The sequence below is a fragment of the Juglans regia genome, chromosome 14 (assembly GCF_001411555.2).
Source record: "Juglans regia cultivar Chandler chromosome 14, Walnut 2.0, whole genome shotgun sequence".
NCBI lineage: Eukaryota > Viridiplantae > Streptophyta > Magnoliopsida > Fagales > Juglandaceae > Juglans > Juglans regia.
This window is the reverse complement of record NC_049914.1, coordinates 2,139,802-2,163,232: the sequence shown is the minus strand read 5'-3', so window position 1 is coordinate 2,163,232 and position 23,431 is coordinate 2,139,802. Positions and strand designations below refer to the sequence as shown.

At 34.3% G+C, this 23,431-nt stretch overlaps 2 protein-coding genes and 1 pseudogene across 4 annotated transcripts; all 3 read left to right on the top strand.

The window, feature by feature from the left end:
* Positions 1-5,632: 5,632 nt before the first annotated feature.
* On the top strand, positions 5,633-17,398 carry LOC109016718 (dol-P-Man:Man(7)GlcNAc(2)-PP-Dol alpha-1,6-mannosyltransferase). 3 transcript variants are annotated; one of them, XM_035685385.1, is made up of 21 exons: positions 5,689-5,804; positions 5,953-6,115; positions 6,743-6,784; positions 6,893-6,938; positions 7,128-7,214; positions 7,895-7,950; positions 8,660-8,777; positions 8,875-8,933; positions 9,285-9,356; positions 10,066-10,129; positions 10,261-10,364; positions 10,829-10,900; positions 11,626-11,712; positions 11,894-11,961; positions 13,358-13,426; positions 14,070-14,152; positions 14,543-14,642; positions 15,496-15,561; positions 16,694-16,787; positions 16,868-16,961; positions 17,082-17,398. In XM_035685385.1, the coding sequence occupies exons 3-20, from the start codon at positions 6,746-6,748 to the stop codon at positions 16,946-16,948; spliced, it is 1,365 nt and encodes a 454-aa protein (XP_035541278.1). In that variant the 5' UTR covers positions 5,689-5,804; positions 5,953-6,115; positions 6,743-6,745; the 3' UTR covers positions 16,949-16,961; positions 17,082-17,398. The 3 variants fall into 3 exon arrangements, with proteins under 3 accessions (XP_018854646.2, XP_018854654.2, XP_035541278.1); XM_018999101.2 differs by lacking the exon at positions 5,953-6,115 and having other exon boundaries at positions 5,633-5,804; XM_018999109.2 differs by lacking the exon at positions 5,953-6,115 and having other exon boundaries at positions 5,633-5,804; positions 17,041-17,398.
* A 536-nt stretch (positions 17,399-17,934) lies between these two features.
* On the top strand, positions 17,935-18,597 carry LOC109016799 (annotated as a pseudogene).
* Positions 18,598-19,545: 948 nt separating this feature from the next.
* On the top strand, positions 19,546-22,912 carry LOC109016832 (pentatricopeptide repeat-containing protein At1g02150-like). Its single transcript, XM_035685448.1, has 2 exons — positions 19,546-20,052; positions 21,367-22,912. Exons 1-2 carry the CDS (start codon positions 19,684-19,686, stop codon positions 22,522-22,524), a joined length of 1,527 nt encoding a protein of 508 aa, XP_035541341.1. The 5' UTR covers positions 19,546-19,683; the 3' UTR covers positions 22,525-22,912.
* The last annotated feature ends 519 nt before the right edge of the window (positions 22,913-23,431 follow it).

The window sequence follows — 23,431 nt, the reverse complement described above, 5'->3', positions numbered from 1 at the left end:
AAATACTATAGAAAATAACAAATATTTATTCATCAAATAGATCATGAGCTCTAATAATTAATTTAATTAGCTCGGAATAATGAAAATAATAAGTACACAATTACTTCAAGCTTTTTGAACGTTATATATGTATGCAGTAATGTCATATTCATTCTCAACAGATAATAAGGTAACTATAGTTGATCACATGTTTAATCACTTGCCAACATCCGAGGGGAAATATAGCTATCTAGCTAGCTAGGGACCCCTCTCCCACCTTAATTTTCGTAACCAATTAGGGGGCCGTCTCCCCAGCTCCCCTCAGTTCCTCGATCGGGTGGAAGCTGACCGAGCCTTATACTATGATCTGGTCCAAAGGACATTGGCTACATCAGAAGTATTGGTTTGACTGATCATTTTATAAGTTTAATGAGTTTATAGAACAACCTAGCTATCCATTAAACAAACCACAAAAACATACTTAACTCCTTGATTTATAATGAAGATCAGTAGTGCTATATACGTATAATTATAATTTTATTTATAATTTTACTTACAAAATCAATTTTATCAGTTTTTTTTTTCAAATTCAAATTTCATTATAATCTTTAATATATTAATAGCTGACATATAAGTACATATTGTTATGTAAGTAAAAATTATATGTATAAATAACATTTTTCTGTATGAATTAGTCTACATGCATACAGTATTTATTTAAGGATTATTTATGTAAGTTCATATAATTATATTTTTAAAAAAAATTAAAATTATAATAATATTTTTTTAAAAATAATATTTTTTTCTTTTATCACTATTTATCAATGAAACTGACAGTTTCTCGGGACTGCAAATATAATATTTTCTCATATAGATACATGACAGGACGTGCATGTGGACCAGACTGTAACTCAGCATGTAATGTGCTCCACATACTGCATACAAAGACTTTTTGATTACATGTCAAAGGAAATCAACTGAAATTCATGATACTTCGTGGGCGCCTTTGTTCATCATGATGATCACTTGGATATATATCCAGTATTGCCTTCCGTCGACGTTGGTTGCACGGTCGACGTTTAATCTCCTGCTAAAAATAGTGCAACCTTCATATGTTGATGATACGGGTAAATTAAATTTATGATTTTTACTTTTGCAATATACTAATTAAATATACACCTAGCTGGCTAACATTTACTTATCAAAATCATGTTTTACAGTATTTGTAGTTTACCTAGCTTATATATATTTTATTGTTCCAGCAATTTTGATGCTTTCAGGAGGAAATTAAAATGTTGTAAACAGTATCAGTGCATTATTTAATTAAGAGTAGCTTTTCTGCAAGTTTTCTTAATTAAGTACTCTATCTCCAGCTACCTGCATGCTGCATTGTTCCTTTGACGAAGCTTTCAAAACCCTTGTTCCTGCGGTACGATGGGCAAATAATAAGGAACCCAAACCGCCCGAAGGTTTTGCTAGCATGTTGGTTAATTTCTGGGATTGAGAGATTACTTTGAATATCCCTTGCATCTGTTTGTTTGTTAATTAATTAAATTGGGTTGATTCTGTTTGATGATTATTTATGAAACCAATGATCAGGTCGGGGCGCTGGATTGAAAATTAATTAATTAGATCTCCAAGACCAAGAATCCAAACTGATCCCATGCACACCCCCTAAGTTACGTAATTAATAATCATCATTTGATGATAATAATGATGCATGATATACTATCCTTTGGAAGATCTGAGACTTCATATATATATATAGATGATTGGATATCGGATCTTTTATGGGGTTCAGATAATATTGTGTTTTTGTCTATATATAATGAGTAAAATTATAGCCAAGTTCAAAGGAAAGTTTGATTGCTTTATATATCATGAAGATAATCATGAAGCTAGTTAATCACCCAGAAACTAGCTAGATAAAAAACTAGCTAGGACCTGATACAGATATTAATTAATATAACGCATCAGTAACCATTACATCTAACTATATATACCTGTAAATATATATCCATTTTGGATCATGATTTGAACTCCTACCGGCCGGTCTCACAGTACACACGAAATGCTATATGACTGTATTTGCAATATATAGATCATCTTCATAGCTAGTGAAGATCATAATATATATATAGCTAGGCCAGGTGATTTGATGCTTACTAGCTTGTAAGAATTTATCTAAAACAATATCTTTTGATCATGATTTGATATCTCATTTTAGAAATTATATGCCTAGCTAGATCAGTACCTAATTAATTAGCTTGTCATGCGGATATATATATATATATATATATATATATATATAGCCATCTAGCTTAGGCTGATCACGATAGGATTTGAAGATAATTGATTAATATATGCTGAAGTTTTATGCCAGCGTTTTCACCATTAATGAGCTTATACCCATTCAGCTCGTTCCGTCAAGCTGCCAATATTCTGAAAAGCTAGCTGTAAATAGTGCTATATATAATTTGTTCGATTTTATATATCTTGTTCTAATTTGGGTCGAGGCACAGTCTTTACACTGTTAAGTACTAAATAATCAGCTTGTAGAATATTCTTATTGTCCTCCAAATCATTGACATGCAACCCCCCCTATGCATAATGCAGATCAATTGTGTGTGTCACATGCTGCATGATACTAGGTCATACAATATTCTACTAAAATAATGCATTTCAATCAATACTGAGCATGAACAAAGTTGAATATAATATACCATAAAGGCAAAGTACTATTATTGAATGGAAATAATTAATCCAATAAGCCCTGATAATGATAACAAGAACACACTACAAGAAATAAGGCTTTTTGCGACGATTTTATGACTGTTGGAAATAAAATCGCCGCAAAAAGCCTTTAATTGCGGCGATTTTTAAATCGTCAGGAGCTTTTTATATAAAATTTTTAAACTGGTCTTTTACAACGATTTTTTAACTTTTTGCAGCGAACGTATTCGACGCAAATACTAATATGGTCATTTGTAGCGATTTTTAACTTTTTATGGCGAAAACAATCGCCGGGATGTTAAAAAACTTGTTACGACGATTTTTAAATCGCTGCAATTGCAAAAGTGGCCTTTTGCAGCGATTTTTAACTATAAAAATCGTCGCAAATATTAATTAGGCTTTTGCAGCGATTTTAAACGTGTTGCAAAAAATAATGTAAAAGGGTGTGTGTATATATATATAAATATATATATGCAATTCCCAAGATCCTCTCCAGCCTGCATGAGAAAGAGATCATCAGATGGATGTTTGTGGTCAATTATTGTAAGTACTGGCCGGCCGGGGAGGATCTTAGGGTTTTGAAATACGATATATATATATATTCTCTGCATATATAACTAGTGCTTCTACGTAAGTAATTATTCTCATGTGCACACACATACGTGCATGCTAGCTTGATCTCCAATTTCAGTGGATGGAGAGATGATCATCATCACTAGAGAGAGAGAAACCTATATATGTTAGTGTGATTGTTTCCATGATGAGAGGCACAATGGAATATTGACAGAGTTGTTGTGCCATTGGAGCCTTAAAAAGTAGTGAAAGTGCAGTAGTAATGAAGTCGACCTATTATATATTGATCCATAAATTGAAGCAACATCGTGAGAATTATTAATACTACCAAACAATCCCTAAACACATAGCAACAAGGAAAAAGTAAGTTTACCTACGGATCCGACATCTTCATGATTTCTGTATTCAAAGTTCAAAAGTGTCATAAATAATACTCTAAAAAGATCACAATTTGAAGCAATAAGAGAGAGAGAGAGAGAGAGGCCAATGCAGGCGGAACATATATATGCTGAATTCCATGCAGCAATCATGGCCTTTCAATTAATTTCTAAAGACTTCCAAATCTCATGATGATAGAGTGAGGCATCGGATATTTGGTGGGTTCCACTTTGTCTTACTACCCATGTCCCTTATCGACTTTATTATATATTAATTTGTTTCAAAATTAAGTTTCTTAATTCATGAGCTGTCATTAGATCAGTAGTACTTAATTAACAATATATATATGATCTTCACCAACTGATCAGTACTTAATATAATTTGTATCCCCTAGCTCCCAACTACTTTAAGTTCTATAATCTCTGTATTAATTATTATAATATGATAATACAAACTAATTTATATTAATTATAAATTCATAAGTGATACAGTCCATGCAGTACTTTAATGGCCTATATATATGTGTGTGTGTGTGTGTTTGTACGTAGTGTATATAGGTACTGCTGCATGAAGAATTATTTTCGAATTAATTATAATGATTTGCAGATTAATCTCGATCGAGATCAACGTCGAGAAAGAATTTCACCGTTACATGATATGATACTTATAATATTTAATTAGCTAGGTTTTCAAACATATATATATATATATATATTTATATATACACTTCATTAGTTGTCGGCCGGTGATCTTAAGATCAAACACGTACGTTTCGACTGAAAGTGATCTCGATCTGTTTGTCAACCTAAGTTGTACGTACGTAAGATTTTCTAAAAAATGTACGTCTTAAGTATGGGATACAAATATTTTTAGATATTGGTTTTCAGGGTTGTATGAGGGTGAGGTTTTTAGGTAAACAAACAGAGATTACAAAACGCATGATATTTTATTTCTACAACTAAAAACTAGCTAGCTAGATTTCTAAACCATATATTATGTACATGTATTTGATCTAGAGAAATAGATGATCAGCTGAGACTATATATATGGGTATAAACCTGCTATTTGCCCTATATATACTAGGCAAGGTTTGCACGTTCCCCACCCCATAGAAATTTATTATAAGAGATTCGAAGAGAACAAATTAAAATAGATCATATGAGAAAAAAGGAGAATTCAAGCAATATTGATGGTGGCAATATGCATAAGGTGGCATGGCATTGGTGAGGTAAGCTAGCTAGAACGGCTGCAAAAAAGATGGCAACAAAAAAAAATATTCAAGTGGGGGAAGACATGAAAAATCCTAAATGGATTTAGAATTTGAAATCTTTTTACTTTAACATTTAAAATCTTACCTTTTGTCTTTTAAAAAGTAATAATTCTTCGCATCAGTCATTATTCATTATTCCACACCTTGCATCCTATAAAAAATAATATTTACTATCCCACACCTCACACTCTATATATATATATATATATATATATAAATTGTCAGGTGGAAGTGTATGAGTAAATAGTAGTTGATATATAGCAAAATCCTTTTAAAAAATATAGTACTTTTTATATATTAACTAGGACATATTGACAGAATTTTAACGCGTTCGTCTCTCGTCTATGTTTTGTAATATTTTTTTTTTAAATAATATATATATATATATATTAAAAATTTGCATCTAATATTAGTCATCCAATAAATCTATCCACTTTGTATGTATTGAATGATGGGTGAAAAATCATCCAACTATTTTCAAGGATAAGGCGATTGAAGCAGACGGACCAGGATACGGGCTGTGCAGCCCAGCTTAAACATTACGATATTGATTTATTGGTGGAGACGAGCTAAACTTGAGGTTATATAATATAGCCTCAGCAAAATGGATTCTAGAATAGGCTTTCCCTATACAAAATACGTAATTAGAAGCCCAATAGCCCACCCCATAAACAACATTGCTATACTTGATGGCCCAACCCCTCTCCTCGTCCGTCTGCCTGCTTGTCTCTCTCGCTGTGCTCTGACAATGGCTCCAAAATCTTCAACATGTCTGGAGCGTTACGGTTACGATTTGCTGTTGGGATCCATTGCTGCGTTCTACGTGATCATGGTTCCGTACACTAAGGTTGAAGAAAGCTTCAATGTTCAGGTATTCTTTTCACTACTTTTTTTGTTTTGTTTTTTTTTTTAATTTCAAGCGAAAAGAAGCTTCATTTGCTTCTTGTTAAATTTCCAAGAAAAAGGGAAGGGCCAGGAGTATCAAATAAATAAATAAAATTTCGAGTGTTATACTGCAGAAACTTGCTCGACTTGCGGGATCAAGCGCCCTGGCTTTTGGTTGCCGATTAAAAGTCGTTTCGGGAAATGAAGATTATAACTTTACTTTCTCGCAGTTGTGTGTGGGAAGTTAAGTTTAAAGGGATTTCAATGGTAGCTTTACCCATAAAATCTGTATAAACGGTAAAACGGAGAGCAAAAGAGAAAACTGGGCACTCATCAATGTTAACTATGATATACGATTTATGCCCTAATTCGTTTCGAACATTGAACCTTAAATTTTTTCTTCCTTTTAGGGCTCTTTTGTTTTCAGAGATGAGATGAGATGAAATGAGATGAGTTGAGATTAAAGTTAAAAAGTTGAATAAAATATTGTTAGAATATATTTTTTAATATTATTGTTGTTTTGGGATTTGAAAAAGTTGAATTGTTTATTTTATTTTGTGTGGGGATTTGGGAAAGTTGTAATGATGAGGTGAGATGAGATGAGATGAGATGTTTTTGAAAAACAAACAAGGCCAGTGTTTGGGACCTGAGTGAGAACCCTATACTTTGTTCAATATTATTCAACTATGTGGCAGAGATGATTTGATATTTTATGCCAGACAGAACAAGAACCTTAACTCGAGTCTACCGAATAGGCCTTAAACCGGACATAACTTGAACCCTTTGATTCCACATAGAGGGCTTGAAGATTCTGAGACTTTATTCTCGACATTCTGTTTTCATCATTTCAGAATCAACTTCTTATTGCATGTCATAGTTTTTTTTTTTTTTAATAATAGTTTTGTCAATCTTTTATTTACCCAGGCAATGCATGATATTCTTTATCATCGACATCACTTGGATAATGTAAGTTTTACTTGTCTGTATCTTCAATATCTTTTGCATATTCTATTAAGCTGGGAATTCTACTTTTGATCTAATTGTTTAGTTTGGATCCTTTGTTTCCATAATCAGTATGATCATTTGGAGTTCCCTGGAGTGGTTCCTCGCACTTTTATTGGTAATCTTCAATTCTTCTATGGTTAGGGTTAGTGCTTATTCATTCCGTTAGGGTCGGCATACTACAGTTTGAATGTATTTTTTCTAACTATATGAAATAGTCGAATAAAGATTAAATTATTTCTTCTAGTAGGCCAAGTGTTCTAAGAGCATTAAATTAACTCCTTGCAAAATATTGTCATTCTCGTAGGCGCCTTGCTTGTATCAATTTTGGCATCTCCACTTATATTGGCAATGAAATTGCTGCACTTGCCAAAGATTTATGGTCTTTTTGCAGGTGGGTTATTTGAATACTTGGACATAATCATATGAATTTATTTATCTTAGATTGGAGTGAAAGTTGGTTCTGTTGAGGTGCTGCACCATCCGTAACATAAAATTCGCGGAATCTTTTTCTTTTTAATTTTAATTTCAGCACTTCCTTTACGCTTCTTTTTATGTGTGTGATTGAAAGAGGGTCTACTGTAGTTACAAGTGGTTTTGACTGTAAAATATAAATCTTTTATGAAGAATTTCTCTGTTGTAAACACTGAATATATTGGTCCAATACAGAAGGATTTACTAAAAAATTACTTATCAAAAAAGGATTTACTAAAAAATTATTAAACCATCTATTTTATAGCAAATAGTAGAAGGCTTATTAGTTTTGATGTGCACATACAGATCCAGAATAGGTGATACAATTTTTTTGTTATGCCTAGAAGGCTTGTTAGTTATGGGAGTCAAGCACAAGATTTCACTTAGATTAAAAAAAAAAAAAAAAACCGTATTTAAGTTGTAATATTAGCAGCGCATTTAGTCCCTTTCCTTTTCAAGGATTCAAAAAGTGGACTTCAGTGTGAACATATATAATTTTTTATGGCAATTTCATATCAATCAGTATTTAACTTATGGTTATTTTGTCTTTTATATTTATTACTCCTTGAAGTAAGCTAATCTATTTCTACTGTTGTCTAGTTCGTATGGCATTAGGGTGCATCATATTAAGTATGCTACGATTTTTCCGTCTTCAGGTACACTCCTTCTTCTTGATGTTTTTCCTTCTTGAGCAACTGGTTTTATTTGCATGTACTGATGCCTGGAATGTTGCTATGCTTGCATGAGGACCCAACATCTACCTTTCTAAATCTTGATTGGAAATAAGAGACTGATGCTGCATGTTCTTGATTAGCTTTATTGACTCTCTTAGAACCAAAGTCATGGCCAACTTGCATGGCCAGGATACCTCATAAACAAGGTTGAGTTTAGGATGCATGTTTTTGCAGCCAAAATAATGTGATTCCATAACTATTGATAGTGGTATCTACAAATATAGAATAAAAACTAGTCAATTAAAAAAAGAGGCGACAAGAAAATTCATGAACCATCAGGGTGAACCCTTGCCAAAGGTTTTTAAGGATCTGGCTTAATCTGATATCATGCCACCTTAAATTCTGATCTTTTAACCAAGAATTTCCGCTTATGCTCTTTTTTTACTCAATAGAAATCATCTTACTTATCATAAAAAAAATTATTGTTGAACCCCATTATTAGCCAGATATTTTTAATCAAAATTGTTGCCTAGAGAAATGAGTAACTGACTCTGCTTGTTCTTAGAAAGATATGAAAGATGCAAAACGTTAATTTGGATTTGTAAATCAATTTTCTCTATAACGTATTGGCCTCTTGGTATTTAATCTTTCATGGATCTAGGTTGAAAAGTTAGTTTTTCTTTTTGAGCAGGTTAGAGATAAGTTTGGAAATCAGGTAGAAGCTTTCCTTGTAATACTAACTGCATTCCAGTTTCACTTGCTGTTCTACTGTACCCGTCCTCTTCCTAATGTACTAGCTTTTGGTGCAGGTAATCACTTCTTGCTGTGATTGTTTTTATAAGTTTGCTCATTAACAAATTATCTTATGGCAGCTGGCACTGATTTTCTTTTTCCTGTATGTTTTAGTTAATTTGGCTTATGGACATTGGTTGAAGGGGAACTTTTATGCTGCATTAAATTGTTTGGTAAGTGTTTTATTTGCCAATGTATATATCTATATATTTAGTTGTTTATGATTGGGCGTATGTTATTGAACCATGAATGGTATACTTCCTGTGTACCTGGGCTATGCCTAATTACGTGGATTAATAAATATTTATTACTTATAAAAGAAAAATGTTATTGAACTATGAATGGAACTTTTTTCTCTGGGATACTGATACTTATGCTTTCACATGGTCAATCTGTAATTCAATATGTTTGCTGTTATTCCTTATTCATAGAATCTTTTTATTATTTTAGTTGCTTAACTAGTAATTGCATGGGTGGCTTTTGCTGAGATATTTTTACAGCTCTCTGTTTTTTAATTATAACAGATTTTTGCTACGATCATCTTTAGATGTGACATGCTGTTACTTCTTGGCCCTCTTGGACTGATGCTTCTGTTGGTAGGTTGCTTGTCATATCAATTCTTTTTGTTTTGTTTTTTTTTGTTTTTTTTGTTTTTTTGCCCCCATCTCTTGTATTGTCACTGTAGGATCTGGTCACATTGTGATTCAAAGTTTCATATATTTTATTGTCCCTGTTCATCATTTCCATTTATTGTCCCTTTTCATCATTTCCAGGTTGATACTCTTGTCATTATAATTTATTGTAAAAGTACTGAGAAGGAACTGGGTTAAACAATATAAATCAAAATCCTTATTTAGCAAATGTTACATTGTGGGTTGACACAACTAAGTAGAATACTTAAAAGAAATCTACACAAACTACCAGACTTCAGCTTAATAGAAAATATAATTATAGGAAGTCCCCAGTTGGCACATCATAACTTCCTAGCTTGAGCTTATTTCTTTGAGTGTCGAGGAGAAGAGTCTCTCTCTCATAGGGCAAGGCTGGAATTGGACTCACTTGGATGTGGAACATGTGTCCCTTATTTCTTTTTATAGGACACGTGTCCCATATCTAATGGATCCAATTTCAATAGAAACTGGACCCATGCCAAAACCCCATCACATGTAGCTTTCCTAAGCCTTCATCTCCACTATCTCCAAGATAGACTCGTGCATTCTTTTCAGCCTTTATATGATATACATGAGAATTTACCTATCCAAAAACAAAATGATATACATGAGAATTTAATAGTATCAATGACAGACCAAGTCAATTTCACCATGGAAGGCATTAAAGCGCTGCATTGGGATGACTCTGTTGTGCATAGGTTGGTTAATTGATCATCTTTTTCTTTTAATGTTGTGTATATATACACATTTTTATTACATCTTAATGGTATTTTCTACATGATGACAGCTCCTGAACTAATATCTAGTATTTAAATTCTCCTCAGCACAGGTCTTACCATCTTTGTTGATTCAATTATGTGGAAGAGGATACTGTGGCCTGAATTTGAAGTTTTTTGGTTCAACTCTGTTCTGAATCGAAGTTCTGAGTGGGGTGTATCCTTCTTAAAAGGATTTTTCAATTATAGATATGATCTGTTGCACAATTGATATTCTATAGAAAATATTGAATTACACCCTCTATTTATGTGATTTATTTTTATTTATTATTTATTTCTCTTTTAGATCCTCATAAGCATATGCATGCAAGCTAGTTATCTGTTTGCAACTTGCTATATGCACTTGCGTTACATTTAGGCAATGCTGAGTCAGCTTTGCTTGCAGACATTCCGTATACTGGTTAATGAGAATAAAAGACTAGTCCCGCTTGTATACTGAAGTGATTAAGTGTGGTAGTGCAATCTTTTCTTTTATAGCTCCTTTTTTATGTCTACTCATAGAGAAGTCTCATCTGACATTTTCTTTCGTAAGTTAGTGGAATCTTATTATTTACTGATGCTTGAGATTATTATTTCACCAATTTTACACTGTCTGTATTCCTTAACATCTTGTTTTGTTAGACACATCCCTTTCACTGGTACTTCACTTCAGCGCTTCCACGCTCATTGCTTGTTGCATATCCTCTGTTTCTGGTGAGTTCGGCGACTATTGTAAAAAGTACAAGATGTTATCATGCTAGGTTTTCCCTTATGTATTTGTTATGGTGCTACTTGGCATTATGTTTTCACTGCTGAAAATGGTTACTTAGTTTCATTTGGATGGTGCCTTATAGTTTCTATAATGTAAATATTAGGGTTTCCTATGCTCTAGACTTTAATGGCCTGAATTTTCATGACTTTCTAGTTTCTCTTACTTCGACCTAGATAGGTCTTTTCTCTTGTATATCATCTTGTGTACTTGGGTTTTGCCTATCTCTATTTATATATATCGATTACTTATAAAAAAAAAAATATATTAGGGTTTCCTATCATCAATAAGGGTGGCCCCAAACACTGTATGTATTGACATTTGTTGATCCAAATGCTAGTTTTGGGATTAAGGAAGGTTGGTGCAAAATAACACAATGGAAACAATGTTGCTGTCATGTACTTTTGAGCCATACTTTGGGCAGTATCAAGAATCATAACCTTGGTCCTCTAGAGATTTCTTTTCCTGTTGAAAAATGATAGGTACTAGGCAGTGTGCCATGTTAGGGCCCATGCAATAGGATTTTTGGGATTGATTGGGAATTAAAAGGGTATTGGTTAAGATTTGGTTTTGGCTCCAAAATTTAGTCGGAACTATAAAGGAGAATAACTTTTTTTTTATAAGTAAAAGAAATTTCTGTTGTAGGGTCCTAAAGCTATCTTTTTCGCAGATTGGGCTGTTACTTGACAGAAGGGCCTTGTCCTTCGTGCTTCCAGTTTTGTCATTTGTTGTACTTTACTCTAAGCTTCCCCACAAGGTATTAGCCATTGAAATATTGTAATTTTCCTCTCTTTATATACGGTTCTCAGCACCTATTTTCAATATTATTAATAAAATTTTCTTTCTTTTGCCTTTTAATAAAAAATTCTGGCTTATATTCAATTATTATTTTTCATCCTTGAGAAGGCACATTATACCATGTCAATTTGATGATGCAGGAGCTTCGTTTTATAATTAGTTCAGTTCCAATCTTCAACTTATCTGCAGCAATTGGAGCTACTAGAATGTATGTTGCAAATGTTGAATGTTCATCAATCTCTGAAGTATTTTGTTGGCAATGTATATGGATTCTCATAATATCGTTTAAAGTTGTTTATCCTTTTGAAAGATAAATTGGGATGAACATGTATACTTCCAGTGTACCTAGGCTATGCCTACCTTTATATCAATAAAATAACTTATTACGTATAAAAAAACAAAGATAAATTGGGATGCCTTGTCGCTTCCTTAGGACTGTTGCTAGAAAGCTGTAGTCAGATGAAGCAAGAGTCTAGGGCTTGTTTGGACATTTGGAGTATCTCATAATTCTGTGAATAGTAGTGAAATGGTATGTGAATAGTAGTTAAATAGTTTGAGTTACGATGTTTTATTGAGTTTTGGGAAAGGAGAGAGAAAAAGTTAAATAAAAATATTATAAAGTTAAAAATTTGTTTGAATATAATATTTTAATATTATTTTTATTTTGAAGTTTGAAAAAGTTGTATTGATTTTTGTTTTGAAGTTTGAAAAAGGTATATTGATTTTTGTGTTTTGTTTTGAAGTTTGTAAAAGTTGTAATGATTAGGTAATGATTAGATGAAAAAACTGAAGATTTAAAATTGGAAAGTGTTTCGTGTTTGAGTAATGTTTGGGAGGGAAATTGTGAGAAGTCTGAGAAATTTTGAGAATTTCTCATCTTATCTCATTACCCAAACGTACCCTAAATCTTCTTCCTTAGCTCATACTTTTATTCTCCCTTCTTTTCTTTTACGTGCTCGGATCCATCCACTTAAGGAAAGTGTTTGAGTGGCGAAAAATAGTATGGCTGGTTTTTCTTGTATGTTACATTTGTCACTTCCTTAGGCCTGTCACTATAATGGACGAATAAAAAAAACAACTATAATGGATAAATGAAGCTTTGAGTTTGGCCTAAATATACATTGGTTCGAAACATCAGTCAGTCAGTTACTTTTGTTCTGATCAGGGTTTTCAGTTGGTTTTCTTTTAACTTACATCCATTTTCATCTCACCATTTATCCATCTTGATATGCCCTCACTTTATGAAGAAGTGATTCAAGTGTTCTTCTACTTGTAAACACTGAACTTTGTAGAACAGCTGGTCTTCTAGCAATTTTAATGTAGTAACTTGTAGCTTGGAAAGAAGAAAATAAATAAAATAGAACCATGCAATGAAATGACTGGAACTTTTTGGCTTTCATCTGGCTGTCTACATGCAATATTGCTACAGGCTGCATGGGCAATATTAAAAACAAAAAATAGTCTCAAAACTAGAGGATGTTTAACTTCCATATTCCTTTATCTGAAAGCATGCCATTTTGCCAATAATGTATGCACATTTTCAAGCCTTTCTATGCTTTCAATTGCTCATGTATTTTGTGGTTTTGTATCCCAAATTCTTACAGCTACAACAACAGGAAGAAAAATTTCTGGAAGTTGCTTTATTTCATTATGATGGGACTCCTATTAATCAGGTTGGATGATAAACCATTCTTTCTCCCTGAAAGGCACATAATTAATGTAACTCTACTAAAATGGATGTATAGGCCAGAAAGATACTCTAATATGTAGTTAATTCATTCGTCTTTGCTCATAAGTAGTGTTTAATGCACATTTCCTATAGCTTCCATGCATGTCTATCATCTATAGTATTTTTATGAACGCTGATCAAGAAATTTTTTTTGATGAACGATTTCGAAACATTTCCTTTTCCAAGCTCACTGAAACAGGAGACTGAAATCTTGCTCCTTGGATAGCCATTAAGTCTTATGTCGGCTACCATTTTTGGATGTCCTATTTGAAAGGTTGATGTACAGGATTTAATTATTTTCCTAAACTGGGCTTTCTTATTTATGTTTTTTTATAAGAAATTCTTTTCAGAACACAGAGGGGTGCAACCCAAGTACATAGGAAGTGTCCAATAGAAAACATCTACTATAGAGATGAAAAACATTTTGGGTCAAAGAAGACATTTTCTTGCATAATATAAGAAATCATATTTTTGAACTTATAATTGAATGCTTGAGAATGCCCTTGAAAATCTGACTCTCCAAGGTAGACAAATAATTTGGATGAAAGATGTTGTTTCTGCATTTGTACTCATTTTCTATTTTTCAGTGTAGGATGTACCATCATTACTTTCATGGCATCATTAGAGAATTACCCTGGTGGTCATGCTTTGAAAGATTTGCATCAAATTGGTAAGTTCTCTCTCCCTCTCCCTAACCCCTTTCTTTCTCCTATAAATTAATATTCCTGTGCGCTTATTGTTAAAAATTTAAAAGTTGCAATTTTGTTTTGATCCCAAATCAATTATCTCTTTGAGTGACAGAAAGGACTACCTCTTTGAAATACTAAATATCTTAAAAAATGAGGAAAGAAAAAAGAGGAAATACGGTCCCTAAAAATGAGCCAAAATAATTAGTTTTTGACCATACTTATAAAAAAATAGCTTTTGACCATCTGATGTGTCAGCAATTATGGTATGTATTGTTGTCTGAGATCCGGGCCATACAATTTTTACCTTAATTAATTTTTCAAGAAGATTATGCTTTTCTGGGGAAAAAACTGAGCATTGATTGTTTTGACAGGCCATCTTGCTAACAATACAGATGAGCAGTGGGTGCACATTGATCCCTTTTCAGCCATGAATGGAATATCCCGCTTTTGTGAATATGATTTCCCGTGGAGGTAGACAGTATTAGTTCTTAGTCAGATGGATCATGTCTTTGATCGGTAGTTGTCTATTTTGGAGGAATGCACTGTTGAATATACTGACTTGTTGGGAACAAAACTAATCGATAATTTCAGGGACGACAGTTAAATGGTGCAGGGTGATCTATTTTGTGACTATATTCTTAATCATTGCAACGCTCTGAACATAATGACATTTCTTTAAGATGGCTGTTTTACTCTTTATACGAACTGTATGTATCACTCAGTCTATGTTTGCATTTAAAAAAATAGTCTGAGGAAAATAGTCATTGTGCTTCAGTCTGATTTTGTTACTGAAAAAAGATTACACCTTTAGACCATTTCCATTTGATATCCTCTTTGACACCATTTCTGGTTAAAACATCGTAGAAACATTAGGAATGGTAAAATGAAATGTTATATGTAGCCTCTTTTTCTGTGACAACTTTTGTTAGGTGGATATTATTGATTGATGGATGCATGCCAAGGTAATAATAAATTAATCATAATAATGGTAGTAGTTTCTGGATGAATTATAAAAAACAACAACAATAAATGAATAAATAGATTGGTAAATAATAAATAAAATCTTTGACCAGAAATGAAAATTGAAAAACCTGAAATGAAAACCAAACGAAAGAATGAGAAAAAAATATGACTGCGCCATATCTTTGCTATTGCTGACGATAAATACATAGACAGTCCTCATTATGCTTTATGTATTTATTTGTCGAAAACATAGCTTATTGTTACATGGAATGCTTGAGATTGTTTTATTTGAGTGTATGTAATGATGTCTATGGGGTGAAATGTTTATGTTAATTTATACTCTGACTGCTATGTAACGCAGGTATTCTAAAGAAGAAGGGATCCCATTACAAGAGTTTTGCCACAGAAATTTTACCTATCTTATAAAGTGAGTTTTCCTTCATTCTCTCTTTATTTTCTCATCCTCAAAGCAGCCATTGGCCCATTAATGTCAACGGCGTATCTATTTAGAGAAGTAATCGTTCCCACACCTCATCATATACCGCATCTGACAAAAATGACCTAAATAATAGCTCACAGAGGACTCAATAGTATTGTTTAGGAGTCGTACTTCTGTACTCCATTGTACTCTTATCCAACCGTGGCACACTCACTCACAAAAATGCGCGATCATGAAGTCAGTTCGCATACACACACACAGAGAGAGAGAGAGAGAGAGAGAGAGAGATCGTCATACACAAACATCCATACACAGGAGAGAGAATTTGCCTTTTCTTTTTTCTTCCCGAGATACTTTGCAGAGCTACGCATTAAGTGCTATGCATAGCGGTCACCACTATACCACACACACAGTGGGATGATATCAATTATTAAGATGTAAGCATGGAAAAAGAATAATTCTTGGATAGAATTTTAGGAGAAACTGTTTGTAAATGTGTTTGGGTGCTTATCTCAATTGCTGCCTGACATTTTTTTCCTACTCAACACTGAGAAACGGGATTGAAAGAGCATGCTTCATCCTACGCGAAGCAAGCCCACCAAACTCATTCTGCCTAATAGTGGGCATTCAGCTTAGCGAATGTTCCTTTTGCCCTGACTCTGAGCCATTTGGACAGGAAAATTACTTTAAAAATATACCTCTATGCTAAAATTCTTTTTAACTTTTCGTTCTCTCCTTCTAAACAATATACACTCCAGATGGACTACTCTCACTTCTCCCGCCCCCCCCAAAACCTTCCCCCCTTTCGCCATCCCTTTTACCAAACATAGTCTTGGTGCATATTTGGGTGTTGTTACCATATCATATAAATATCTTCTTTTCATCTGGTAATAAGAAAAAAATTACGCTAAATACATAACCCTATGATTGTATTCTTCTTCAACAAGGTGAAAGACTGCAACAGCCTAAATCTTAGAAACTATTCTTCTTTTATTCTTTTAGATGGGGGCAGTTTGAGGTGAATAGGAGAAGAACACATGCTGTTTTATTTTATGCATTGATGCACTTATTTCAATTATTCTTTGTATGTGTAATTTCATTATTGTTCCCATCTTTGCAGTGAACATCCGACTGTTGATGGATTCAAGTGTCTATTCACCATAAATGGGTTCTCACGTGTTCGTCTTCAAGCTCGCTTCCCACCAGTTTTACTGGTAGAGAATCAACATTACATGCAGATTCAAAGGTTTGATATGCTCAACACTCAATATTTTCTTTTGTATGTCTTCTGCAGGTTAAAGAACCCAAAGTTTATATTCATAGAAACATACTAAACAAAGATGTCATGGATAGAAATTGGCCAGGGTGCTGGTGACTGACTATATGAGGTAAAGTCCAGTATCGTGAACTTGAAACGAAGTATTATATAAATTGCATTTGCACTTTTCAAAGCTTTTTTCTGGGCAGTTGGAACCTTTTGTTTGAAGTTTTCATTCTATGTGATGAAGGCCGAAGAGTGTAACAAACTGTACCCGATGGAGCTCCTACTTTGTTGAAAGATGAAACGGTGGCCAGTTCTGCAATGTTGTTTAACTCGTTTCTTTGTCTAATTTAATTTACGTTCTTAAAATTCCAAGTAAGAGTATACCCAGTTTTCAGACCAATTTTGACTTGATTAAAACACAAGTGTCGTATTTTTATTAGGACACCTATTTTTATTTATGTGGATCCGAGCAAAGATTGTACTGAGATCCAAAATATTCGCATTTCCAACCCCATACAGCAAGCAGTAGCATTCATCCAAATGTGGATGGGTTTGGCTCTACATCCGATAATGCAATGATGCTTTTAAGCCAAACTAGATTCAGTTTTTATGGCATGAGCAAGTCTATAGATACAAGGAGTGATAGAATATTTGGGATGTAATTCAAAACATTGCCAATTATAAACTCAATTTACACCTAGAAATATTTTTTCTTTCCTGTCATCAAGAGCTAGAGCCTTATGTACTACAACAAGGAATATAAAGAAAAAAGGGGCAAAAAGACAAAAGAAAGACCGGAACACTTGGGGAGTTTGTTTACTGAAAAGGTAGAGTTGGTCCATGTTGAGATTGGCTGTATAGTTGCAGGTCCAACAGATGACGCTTGAATGGTAGTTCATTGTTGGCGTGGTCAATTTGTATTCAATATAACAAAGATGTTATTGGTCAGTTCCTCTGTTCCTAGTCATGCCTGACCTTTTCAAAGTCGTGCCCGACTCCCTTCCTAGAAGGAGGAGCTAGCTAGTTCATATATCAAATTTCATCTCATCTTTTATACTAGAGAGCATTAAGAGGCTTTTTGAAAAGAACATTCTCACATTCTCTCCTCAAGGTCCGAGCATCATGGCATCGTATCATTCGTATGGAACTATGCAAAGGCCAGCTACCTCAACAGCACCCTTACAGGTTGATCAGCCTGACGATTCAAAGGACTCGACACGAAAGAGGCACAACGACTTCAAGCTCCTATGCCCTTTCAACATCCCCTTAAGCCCCGAAGCCGCTGCCGTCAGAATTATCAGAAACTTGGGAGATTTCGGACTGTACTACACGCTCTTTGTATGGATTATACTGTTCATAAGCCTTGTGCCAAAGCGCAAGGTTTCTTTAATTTTCTTGGTGGCTATGACGGTTGTGACATGCTTGTACCTATTACTGCTACGTGCGCTGCCTAACTCTGTTGTGCTGCAGAGTTATTGACAAACGATTGGTGCTAGCTTTGCTAGCCATCGTGACCGGGGTTGAGCTCATCCTGACACGCGCAGCCATCCATCTTCTTGTTACTTTATCCTGTGGAATACCCATCATTTTGGTTCATGCAGTTTTGCGGGTGAGAGTTGATCTTTTTGTGGGCGAGGAGGCTTGTGCTGCTGGGGAATTGGTTCCCTTGGTGGCCATGAAAACTGGTGATGTTGAGTCTCCAGCTTGTGTGTGATGGAAATTGAAAGGACTGTATGAAAAGATATTTAGACTTTCTTGGATGTTTTGGACCAAAGAGGTGATTTTGTTTTTTATTTTTTTGTTGTTTTCCTTGATAGATGGGAGAATTTACAGTCCACAATTCAAACCGATCATAAATTTCTCAGTTGATTGAAAGATCCCTCCAATCTCTACCAAATGACTTGAAAATCTAAGAATCTCATGAACAGAAAGAAATATTTATTTTTCTCATTCGATTTGAAGAAATAGAAGAACGTTATGCCAGAACCATCTGCATTATGCACGGTGAATCAGCAATATCCACACACCTATTGGTATATGATAATTCGTTTTTATTTTCACAGAAAATCGTTTTCTTGGATGGTTTCAAACACATAGTAGTAGCGGTTTTGTTATGTTTGTTTTCACAACTTTTCTTAACTCATCTCATCCAAAATAAAAATAAAAAATATATATATATTCTAATAATATTTTATTCAACTTTTAAATTTAATATCATCTCATCTGTAAAAATAAACTAGGTATTCGACTAAACTGGTGTAATGCTCATTGTGCCCCTGAATAATTAAGGCAAAACGTGAAGCGTTTTTTTTTTTTTTTTACAAATTTTTAAATATTATTATTTTAAGTTAAAAGGGAAAGAAAGTAACTTCCTTAAAAATCATTAAAATATTTATCCCAATTTTACAAACATACAATATTTTTTATTTTTCCGTTTAATTATATAATTATATTGTTTTCTTATATAACACTAAAAATAGCATACATGATTAGATGAGAAATGAGAGACGTCTTTAATAAAAGTTTGCTTAGTCCTGGCTATAAAATTTTGAGAATTATACAATCTACTTCTTTTAAATAGAAAAATTAAATCGATAAAAAAAAAAAGTAAAATTAAGATTTTAAAATTTATATTTTAAATAAAACCATACCACGTAATGGTATAGTCTAAGAACTCGCAAGTGAAATGTAACAAGGGACTATGTTTCTTGTCCTGGGAAAAAACAAATTTGAGAAGTCCCTTGTTTGTTCCCAGGGCAAAAAGACCGACCCAGAAAAAAAAAATCCTCTCTTCACTCTTTCGTACCATTGCACTTGCATAAACATTCCAAAATCCCAACAAAAAAATGATTCTCAAACCCTATTTTCACCACTACAACGCTTCCCTCTCATCATCCCTCTCCTACTCCCGGCCACTGCCATGCAGGGTTCCCACTTTGAGACTACCCAAAACTGCAAATTACCGGGGCGTGTCCATCCCCATCACCTGCTCAACCTCAAGATTCCGCAGATATGGGACCGTGGACTTTGAGCGCATACCCACGGTGAAATGGAACGCCATATACAATAGCATAGCGCTGATGGAAAACCCTGAGCTGGGCTCTGCGAGCGTTCTGAACCAGTGGGAGAAAGAGGGCAGGAAACTCTCAAAATGGGAGCTTTGTAGGGTGGTCAAGGAGTTGAGGAAGTACAAGAAGCACAAGCAAGCCCTTGAGGTTAAAAAAAATTATAGAAAACAATGATACCCTTTTTTTATTTAACGTGTTTGGTCTGTTTTACTGAACGGGTAGTGCTATTTTTCTGCCGAAAAGCCAAGCTCTTGGGTTATAACTGAGAAAAAAGAAGATGTTTTTGGTGTTTAGTGATTCTTTAGGTATTTGCTAAATGGGTATCCGTTGCTATTGGTGGAATTCCTTATAAATGATGTGCTGGTTCGATGGGATTGCGAGTTTGTGCATCATTTCTGTTTCTTACTCTTTAGGTAAAAGCTACTTAATTGGTTATTTGGTGCTATGTTAACAAGCTCTGTAGATTTATCAGAAGTCAAGGAGAAGCCAGATACTTTATTAACAAGTTTTGTATATTTGAAGTCTTATTCCAAACAAAAAAAAGAAAAAGAAAAAGGATTTTGGCCAAATATTACAAATGATAATGTTCTCCAGTAGAGGCACAAAAAAATTCTCCTTGATCCCTATTTTATGAAATGGATCACCTGTTTCTTGGTCTACCAATAAATAGTGTACGTAGATGTTCTTGCATCAGATAGCAATTTTATATCTCATCGGGGACCATCATTTTTATTTGGCTGCATTTCTTATTTGGCTTTCCTGTAAATTAAAGAATGAAGAGCATTTATTCTGCTGGGTTTTTCTGTTCAGAAGTTGCTTTATATTGAATTAGATGGTAAAGTTTATTCAACTACATGCTAGAGTTATCATAAATGAGCATTTCGTTGAACTAATTCATTCTCTAAAGTCGCATGATAAGGTTTTCATTAGTTGTGCTGGATTTTTCTGTTCACGAGCTTCGATTTATTTGATGAGGGCATGAACTTCTAATTAGTTATATGAATGGGTTGGTAGTAAGCGTAAATCATTAAAATAGTTCATTCTATGCATGTGACCTCTTGGAAGTTTCTGTTAATTGAATGCTGAGCCCTGAGGCATTGAGTTATGGCTTTGTCCTTTTCGTTGATGAGCCATGTCATGATACCTTATTTTTATCTTTTGGATGATATTAACCCCTAGGGGTTGGTTCAAGTGATAGGCGTTGGGCTTGGGGGTATGCTCCCCCCAGATCTAAGGTTCAAATCCTATTGGGTGCAAAAAATCTCTATGGATGATCGGATTAGGGGATTTTCCCCTTGAATTACCTGAGGTGCACTTGCAGGAAACTTCTTGCCGAGGACCTGTGCACCCCTAGGATTAGTTGGGACATTGTTCCCGGACACCCAATGCCAATCGAAAAATCTTTTGGATGATATGCCTTGTCTTGCATTATTCTCAGTTTTGAACTTTTATGATTTTCAGGTGTATGATTGGATGAATGACAGAGGAGAGAGGTTTATATTATCCACTAGTGATGCTGCAATTCAGTTAGATCTTATTGCCAAGGTTCATGGAGTTTCTGGTGCTGAAGATTATTTCATGAAGCTGCCAGATTCTTTGAAGGACAGGAGGATCTACGGAGCTCTTCTCAATGTGTATGTGAGGGCTACAATGAGAGAAGAGGCAGAATCTTTACTTGACAAAATGAGAAGTAAAGATTATGCCACACATTCACTTCCTTTCAATGTGATGATGACTCTCTATATGAACCTCAAGGAGTATGATAAAGTTGAGTCGATGGTTTCAGAAATGGTAGAGAAAAGCATACCGCTAGATATATATTCCTATAGTATTTGGCTATCATCTCGTGGATCACAAGGATCTGCAGAAAAGATGGAAGAAATATTTGAACAGATGAAACTGGACAGAACCATTAATCCCAACTGGAGTACATTCAGCACAATGGCTACAATGTACATTAAGATGGGGCAGTTTGATAAAGCTGAAGATTGCTTGAAGCAGGTGGAGAGTAGGATAAAAGGCCGGAATCGGATACCTTATCATTATCTCATAAGTCTTTATGGTAATGTTGGTAACAAAGAAGAGGCTTATCGTGTGTGGAAAGTTTACAAAACAAGTTTTCCAATTATTCCAAATTTGGGATACCATGTTATAATATCATCTCTTGTTAGGCTAGGTGATATCAAAAGGGCAGAAAAAATTTACGAGGAATGGTTACAGGTGAAATCATCTTTTGACCCTAGAATTGGAAATCTTCTCATGGGTTGGTATGTTAGGGAAGGAAGTTTGGATAAAGCTGAGAGTTTCTTCAACCATATGATCGAAGTCGGAGGAAAGCCAAATTCAAGTACATGGGAGATTCTTGTTGAGAGGCATATGGGAGAGAAGAGGATTTCAGAGGCTTTATCCTGCTGGAAAGAAGCTTTTATGGCTGCGCGATCAAAGAGTTGGAGGCCAAAGCCTGTCAATGTGTCTGCCTTCTTCAAGCTCTGCGAAGACAAAGATGACACGGAAAGCAAGGAGGTTTTGGTTGGACTATTGAGGCAATCAAGATATCTTGAAGATGAAGCATATGCATCACTCATTGGTTTATCACTTGGAGACAGTGGGGGCAGATAAGGATGGGTCTGAAGTGCTGCCCAACCAATTTTAGAGTCGCCTGTGATACTTCTGCTTCTGTTATCTACATAAGGTGCAGGGAAGTTCTTACTGGGGATAGGTATGCATCACTCATTGGGTTATCACTTGGAGACCAAAAGATCCCTTATGTATTGACTCTTTATGTAATTCTCAGCACTTTGTTACGAATTAAATTGACGAGAGAAAGAAGCTTCTAAGCGAGAGGAAATGTGAAACAACAAAAAAGAAAAGGAATATGTTAGAGCTAGCTTTACTTTTAATTAATTTCATTTCTCGAGACTTTTCGTTGAGCTTCTTCTTCTTCGATCTTCTTTTTTTCTGAAAATAATTTTGGTAGATATGTTATATATACACACTCAAGTCCCTTGTAATTTCGGTCAGTCATCGGATCATAGTTTTGATGTGAAAATATTCCGTTTTCAAACCTATTTCTCCTTGTTCTTCCAATGTATTAACATGATCCGGAAATCTGATTCCTAACGGACGAGTGTGAGCGCGAGGAGTCTGATTAATTTGAAGTTTATAGGGTGGATTAATGGAAGTGATCACAGGGGGAGAGGGATTTGGAGGAAGATCATTATGATCAGGGTGGACACATACAGAGCTAGTTCTGATGGTTCTTCTGCATCTTACTCCTCTATTGATCAGATTCCTAAGCAACTAATTAATTGGTCATTACATTTAGCTATAGTTTTGACATTTTAGCTGAAGAATACTATTTAGCAAACATGAGGCTTTTGTGGCCGCTGAAATCTCTTTACAAAATTTTTCAACTTATCTCATCTCATTTAATTATTACAATATTTTTCTAAATTTTCACACAAAATAAAATAAACAATTCAATTTTTTCAAATCTCAAAATAAAAATAATATTAAAAGAATATAT

Excerpts from the sequence above, each read along its gene's own strand:
- LOC109016718 (XM_018999101.2), top strand. The coding sequence starts at position 5,682 with ATGGCTCCAAAATCTTCAACATGTCTGGAGCGTTACGGTTACGATTTG. Across the intron at positions 6,785-6,892 it reads ATCGACATCACTTGGATAAT|TATGATCATTTGGAGTTCCC; the intron begins GTAAGTTTTACT and ends TTCCATAATCAG. Across the intron at positions 10,901-11,625 it reads TTGCATATCCTCTGTTTCTG|ATTGGGCTGTTACTTGACAG; the intron begins GTGAGTTCGGCG and ends TCTTTTTCGCAG.
- LOC109016832 (XM_035685448.1), top strand. The coding sequence starts at position 19,684 with ATGATTCTCAAACCCTATTTTCACCACTACAACGCTTCCCTCTCATCA. Across the intron at positions 20,053-21,366 it reads AGCACAAGCAAGCCCTTGAG|GTGTATGATTGGATGAATGA; the intron begins GTTAAAAAAAAT and ends TATGATTTTCAG.